The 7,545-nt window shown below is 43.0% G+C and overlaps 1 protein-coding gene across 4 annotated transcripts in view; it reads left to right on the plus strand.

Annotated features, from left to right (window-relative positions):
* Window positions 1-3,101, plus strand: part of LOC121593290 — a 58,922-nt gene extending 55,821 nt beyond the window's left edge. For all 4 annotated transcript variants that reach the window (XM_041915533.1, XM_041915535.1, XM_041915534.1 and 1 more), the window contains exon 10: window positions 568-3,101. In XM_041915533.1, coding sequence (XP_041771467.1) covers window positions 568-683 — 116 coding nt within the window. In that variant the 3' untranslated portion in view covers window positions 684-3,101. The remainder of the gene's footprint in view (window positions 1-567) is intronic.
* Window positions 3,102-7,545: the final 4,444 nt, after the last annotated feature.

Consider the following 7,545-nt stretch of genomic DNA (forward strand, 5'->3'; position numbering starts at 1 on the left):
GCACAGAATTAGTTATGGGAACTGAATTGTCTGCGATTTTGTGGTTGTACAGTATTGGAAATGTTTTTTTTTTTCTCTAGAACGTTGACGTTAACACTCTCGGCAAGAGACAAAACTAGTTATGTATTAAAACCATTTATTCTTTATCCATACAATGTGTTGATAGTGCTTGAAATGAACTGTAGCACTATCTAGGAAACAAAACAAAAACTGGCAAAGCAAACCATTCGGTCCGGAAATTAATTCTAGAATCATCTTTCAGCTGTACTCTAAGCAAAATAAAAGTTTTTTTTTGTTTTTGGTTGCTCTGAACATTGCATCCACTTTTCAACATTCAAAGTATCGATATTACTTTCAAATAGGAATTGATAATGAATGGCTACTAAACGTAACGTACGTGTTAAAATATTCCAAACATCATCATTTGCTGAGTTTTAATCATTCGTAGAGAAAAATTTTCAAAGTCATCCTTCACCTAACGCTAGTATTTAGTTAAAATCGAATGCAGTACACAATTTATCTAATCTGCTTCTAAATGTCCGCTCACTTCTCACATCTCATTCCCAGAGTACAGCGAGGATAAGCTTTCCTGGCACGAGCAAAAGCTGTCCAACGTCAATCAACTGTATCCGAGCGGCAAAGGCTCGACCGCGCAGCACCATCAGCAGCAGCCCGAACACTAACCATTCTCTCTCTCTCCCATCGGTGAACAACCCACACCGTGTCAAACTGTGGCCATAATCGAATTCCTTTAGGAGTAAGCACTCCCTCCCCGGAATTCGATCGTACGGCGGAAGCACCCATCATAACAGGGCACAGGGCGCTGCTATAACGAGCAACGAGCGGAACGGAAGAAAAAAAAAACAAGCCAAAACGATCACTGGAATGCGTAAAACGGCCACAGTCCAATCTAGCTTTTCGAGCGCTTCACAGCTATCATTTCGCAGTTTTACGACCCCCACCGTTCCTCGTGCTGTTCGATAGAGTTTCGAGCGCAAGGGCATAGTTTTTACTTTATTTTTGTTTTCGCCGGCCAAACAGATACCGGGCAGTAGTGATACTTTTCTTTTAATGTCCTTCCTCACAGCAAAAAAAAAAAAAAAAAAACAGAGGCGATTGCCTAATGCCAATGACCGTACCAATGACGATGGCGCCATCAACCCCCGGGGGGAGAGCGTATATTCATTAACACAGGGAAGGACGCTTGTTTTTTGGGGAATTCGTTTGAAAACAAATTTGCAATGACCACACCGCCTAACATAGCACACCATAACCATTCCAATTGGATGTCGCTGGACATGGAAAAGAAATGAACAGGAATGAACGAAGGTAGAAAACAAAGCACCAAATAGTCTTTACAATTTTGGGCCATTAACTGGAAAGCAAAAACACGCCACAGTGATCAGGCCACTCTTCAGGCTGTGGTTTTGTCGGCTGGCTGGAGGCTTTCAAAAACGATGGCCATTTTGAAAGCATGAACCGGCGCCGGTAAATCATTCGAAGTGGAAGTTAAATCAATGCGAACGAGTGTCACTCGAAGGTGGCCATTCTAATGTCCTTCCCTTTCCTGCAAGATGAGCCCCCCCAGGTTGTTTGTTAGTATTATTATCGGGCAAGCATTTCTAAATCATTATCCAGCATGTGATAAATGAGTGACGCACAATGAGCGCTGCTGTGCTTTACCTTTTTGTTTACCCCTCCGAATGAGCTCGAAACACCGTATCAGTATTGCAGATCGAGGCACGATTTCACCACACCACTTAATCAGCACGGTGAGCAGCTCACCTGCTCATCTGCCTACAGCTTCTGCCCACAGCTTGTTCGTTCGTTAGCGCAATGACTGGTTGAATCAGCGAAAATAGAAGAAAACACTTTTAAATGGTCGCGGGTGGTTTTTTCCTTTTTTTTTTTTTTGGTCTTGTGCCCAAACCCTTGGTTGGGCGAGACATCTCTCAAACTCAGCGCATCATTATAGAGCGCGGCTGTCTGGTGCCCTTGTGCCGTCACCTGTCGCCTTTCTTTGCAACCGGCGGACCAAAAAAAAAAAAGCGAAAACCGCAGGGACGGATGGATGGAAGCAAAATTTGCCACCCTCAGCCTTTTGTGTCGTTTCATCCCATTGACTCTCTGTACATCCTCCACAGACGCGTGGTTGCTGAGCGCTTCCCTGCGCCTCGCAACGCGCCTGAATGTATGCAAAATGAGCGCAAATTATTTCTCAAGTGGCTGCGGGCTGAGCGTACAAAAGAGGGGCGAGCTCTAGACTGTCACAAAAAAAAAAGAAAAACAAACGGGACACACGCTGTCCATGTAACCTCCTTCCCCTTTTCCTCCTTTCTGTGGCCCTCCTCATCTTCCCTCCCAAGTCGTTGATGTTGCCAATGTACTCCCTCGAAGCTGATCGCAGGAAATGCCGCCAGTCAGGATAAATGACACTTCCTTGGTGGGACAACGGTCACCACCCACCGCCTCCCCGCCCAACTCCCAACCCCAAAGGGTCCAAGGAGCGAAGCAGCAATTAATTAGTGCACGGAAAATCTCGTTGATGTTTTTGGTTTTCCCCTTGTGCGAGACATTGCCTTTGCCGCCCGAGTCCCTACCCGAACGAAGACCCGGGCCGGCCATTTTAAACTGCTTGCGCCCGGGGCCCAATGTCAACTTGTTCGGGGTCAAAACGGGGGAAGGGTGTCGATGGATCGAATTACCATTTCACCATTTCCTTCCGCATTTCGCACTGGGCAAAGCAGAGGGAAGAAGTGTGCCTTGGGCCGGCCCCGTTGCCGCGCGAGAGGGCGTGCTCGATCGAGGTTAATTGTAATCGCGCAATCAGCGTAAGGTATGAACAGGTAGAAATGCAATTATTTTATAATGAATCAATGCACCTGCACTTGCCGCTTTTTGTGCTGTCGCATGCTCTTTTCTTGCCTGTGCGGTTGCTGCAGCTTTGCCGCGGTGTTGCTTTCTTTTGAGTGGGGTGTTGTCTTTTTTTTTTTATTGTTTTTTTTTGTCGAGTTTCAAGCGTTCGGTTGAATAGCGCTTCTTAGCTAAATTGAGTGTGTAGTTCGTGGCAATGTAAAAGTGGTATATGAACACTGCGCACACACTTACAATTATAATTAGGACACGATTTTCGGAGGAAAGAGCAAACCATTGAACGAGACAAAAGTGATGAAGTGATCTCGACGAACGATCGTGCGTAATAGGATGAAATAATCATATTTATTGCTCTTTCGTAGAAGAAACACAATCACGTGTCTTGAGGACTACGGATTTCTGTCCCACGATCGAGTCGTGAACGAACCAAACACCGTGCATATATACACGATAGCGTTAAGCAAGCAGGCAGAACACATAAAACATGAACTGTGCTGATGACACCGCGCACGCTTGGGCTTTACTCTCGGGCTGCAACGTCAGCGGGCAACGCAAAGCAAGCAGATGCGAGAAAAGCTTGCCAAATCCAAAACCCTCACTATGAACTAAATTACAGGAAACCGGTAGCGACTGTGTGTGCGTGTTTTTAGTTTTGTGCGTTTCATTTTATACCAAAGTAACGGGAGAGGAATGTATGTGGAACAGGGGAGACGGTAGAAGACGGTAGACGGAATGAACACAGCTGAGAGCAGCTGTGGCAAAACTGTGTGATATTTAAGAGTATTTACAGATAAAAGGGAAAGAAGGAAACCAATTGATCGTAAGGGATAGGACGGGCGGAAGGGTGTAGCTGAAGAAGGGATGTGTAAAAACGTGAAAGTGTGCGAGGAAATATATTTGTATCCGTGCCGATTCACAGAGCTAGCCATTGAATCGGGTGTGTCTTAGTTGGAATTGGATTTCTACTTTTATAGCGCGTGATTTTTGAGAGAAAGAAATGAATTCATAAAAACGGGTAAGTGTTGATGTGACATCAAAAAGATCTGTAATAAAACGAGTATTGGGGCCCTTTCCGTTGTAAGTTCGTAGGCTGAAATTTCAGCCTGTCAGCTGTTAGCATTGTATAGCAGTTTTCGAGCAGCTATCTAAGTGAGTATAATATACAGGTGGGCTTATCCCAAGGTGTATGAATTTAGAAGGCTGATTTTTAACGCTTCTGTTCCTGAATGAATATTTTAAGAGTGTTTTGAGTATTCGTCAAGCCTCCAGAAAGCTCTTTGGAGCAAAAGTGTTCACCCATTCTGTTAAAAAATGATATTCAAATTTGGTTTTAAAAACATGCTATGAGACCACCTGGACTACATACACTTTGATTCTAGATTCCACCACCTGATCTCTTTAATGCACCTTGGGGTAAATGTAAACAACACCGTGTTTTCGAGCAGGTACTCGAATCTAATTCTAGCTTTGAGGCTAGAATAATCTAGACTGAAAATTGCAGGCTAGTTTTTTGTGTGGTTTTGTATGAAGTGTTTACATTATTTCAGCCTCCAACTGTCAAACTCCATACAAAAAACTGAGTGGAATTGTGAAGGGCCCCATTATCAGTTTACTTCTTTTAAATTAATAGTTTTTGTAAACAAAATGCTCCTAAAATGTGATAAATAAGCAAACTGCGTATTCATGTGATTGATTATTCTGGGTCTGAATTTATAACCTTTTTTCGCAGCAATTGATAACAGATTAGTTATTTAAACTTTAAGTAACGAAAACTAAATTTAAACAAAATCGAAACCTTGCTAAGTAGTTCATTAACATGCTCAACTCCATGATGCTTCATGAGAAACGTTTGTATTTAGCGGAGAGAAAATCATCAACCATTATGCTTGGTACAAATATGCTTGATGACAGATGTAGACTAATTAATCAAAGAGGCCTAAAGATGTGGTAATGAAATGCCTTCAACAGCCTTAAGATGCGGTTATATTTCAAACAAGCCCGTGAATGGTGTGCGTTGTTACTTGCATGAAGTAATAGATTCAACGTTTCCTGGTTTAGATAAGCTGAGAATCGGACAATAATCCACCCAACTCCAAAATAACAGTAACGTTCCGTATCCCTGTTCATTGTACTGATGCACTACAGGTCATTCGGACTATAGAGCTGATCTAGTACTAGTCCAAGCCCTGAATTTGGTCACCGTATCTTTTCCTATTCCTGGAATGAAGAGTTTGCTTGCAGCTTGTTACTGAATTTCTACTAATTACAGTACAAATTTTGCATGTCTAGTCTCCAGTTTTACCGCTGTTATGGTCTAATGATTAAAGTTTATTTGCTGAATAAAACTAATGAGCTTATCTTGCTATAAAGCATCTTGCTTGTACGACATTCGAACGAACATTGAATTGTTAACTCAATCATCAAGTAGTAAGTATAATTAATTGTACTTTTTTGGACTTCAATATTTCAACATTTGCAACCATTACATTCAACGTAAGAACTTGTATAGCCTCAAATAGTGCCCAAGCTTCCAACAACAATCAAATGAACTATTCAAAGAGAATTATGTGTTACTCAACCAAAAAAAAAAAAAAACAGGTTAATCATTTCCTCCTCCCACACTCCCGCACTGACCACAGTTGCCAACACACTCGTGCTGGCATTACGATACGGAACCATCAATTCTACGGCGAAACGATATGACCATTACCGGCGTGCTATCAAGAAAAACCTTTTCCTGCCTTCAAACCCACCTTCACCGGCTTCCACTCCATCTACGCTGTGGGATAATCAAACCGAGACCGTAGATAAAGACGCCAGCAGCGGTACCGTGTCGCTTGCCTTTCACCCAATCAAAATGGACAACGCCGGTATGCCCAAAATACGCATCCTGCAGCTGTACGACGTCATACCGTCCCGATACCATACCGGTGGTGGTTTTGCTGCGTAGTTCACCCTTTTTTTTTTTTGTTTGCTTTCCTTCTTCTCTCCACCACGGAAGAAATGGCTTGAGAAACATATTTTTTAACGAACAAACGACACACAAACCCGCTGCCGAATGGCCGATATAGGAATGGGAGGTCGGAACCCGGGCCCCTTTACGTCCGATTTTCCGCAACATCGCGTGAATGACGCGTGTATTTTCGTGCTGGTGACAATCAACTGCTCGGTCGGGTTTCGGTTTATGGAGCGAAGAAGGTAAAAAAAAGGTAGTAAGGAGGTACGGACCGTAGTGACCGTAGCTGATGAGAGGAAAGAGCTTGCAAAATATACAGCCATTGGGTGTGAGTGTGTGCTCCGTAGAAAGGGGAAAGAACTATAAGAATTTTGAGCTGAAAATAAGCTTGCGTGTGTGAGTGTAGATCACTCACTTCATCAAAAAAGATGTGTTATTAAAGCTATCTTATACGTTTGAAGGGTTTCCTCACCACTGGAAGCGTTTACGCCCTAAGGTATGCAATACGTATCACAGCAAGTTTCAGTAGCCGTGTTACTAAGCGACTCACCATTGGATCGTACCTATCGTGCACTAATTATAAGCTCATTCATCTTATCAAACGACGGAGGCCGTTGATTACTGCTTTAGCTCGATATCGTGATAGCTGTAGCAATTTTTAATGAGAGAGAGAGAATGGAAAAAAGGAAAAATAGCTCATGAAAGTAGTTGTAAGTTCGAGCCCAACCATTACCATAGATCTATAAGCTTTAAAACAGAAATGTTCTATTGTCTAGGTCCATCTTGGTCCATCGACAGGTTTACACACAAAGAAAAGCAAAGCTATTCACCTGGTATTATGGCAACAATGCCTTGCGAATCCTACCAGCCCGCTCCGCACGACGCTGAGCAACGCATTCTTATCAACGGTGTGTACCACCTTTCGATCAGTAGAACGGGAAGAGTTATTGGATTTGCTGCCTAATGACGAGACAACGAGACAACCAGCTGTGGTCGAGTGGTTGAGCGGTGATACAACACACTACAAATCAAAGCTTCGTAGTTCGATTGATAACACCAGCACCAACTTACACCGGACGGATGATGCGATAGTTGGCGTTGGCAGTATAAAGATTGTCCAGCGGCAAATGAGAATAATAGTAAAATGTTTTTTGGCACGAAAAAAAAAGCAATATAATCTCTCCTCTAAACACTGCTACGCTCCGCTAGAAAGTAGTGACCATCGAAGCGTACCGGATGTGTTCCATTGATGGGGCGCGTGTTACGGGCCAGATAAAGCAACTATTACTCATTTGGTTTTACACTTATTTCCGGTAACCATTCGTGAAGAGCATACGCATACTTCAAACGTAACTTTATTGACACTTGTTGGATATATTGCCGGCTTAAAGTGTGTCGGATTCCCCGCAACGCTGTGGTCCAATCAGCGCTCTGTTTGCACCATATATGGAACCTAACGATCAAGTAGATCAAGAATGATCGATTTAAACAGTATAGAAATCGAAAATCTATTCAAATAGTCGTCTTATCGGAACAACAAAATAAGACACTAAGCAACGAAGTATGCAAGTAATGTATGTAACCGTGTCGTACGCGACCAAACAATGACACAGTAAAAATTCTACTCCAACAATGTCCAACATTCACGTTGGAAGAAGTGTGTCTGAGTCTGTTTTGACGCTTTCGTTGTAGCGAGGAATCAGCTTCAGTTGGAC

This window comes from Anopheles merus, chromosome 2L (genome assembly GCF_017562075.2).
Source record: "Anopheles merus strain MAF chromosome 2L, AmerM5.1, whole genome shotgun sequence".
NCBI classification, from domain to species: domain Eukaryota; kingdom Metazoa; phylum Arthropoda; class Insecta; order Diptera; family Culicidae; genus Anopheles; species Anopheles merus.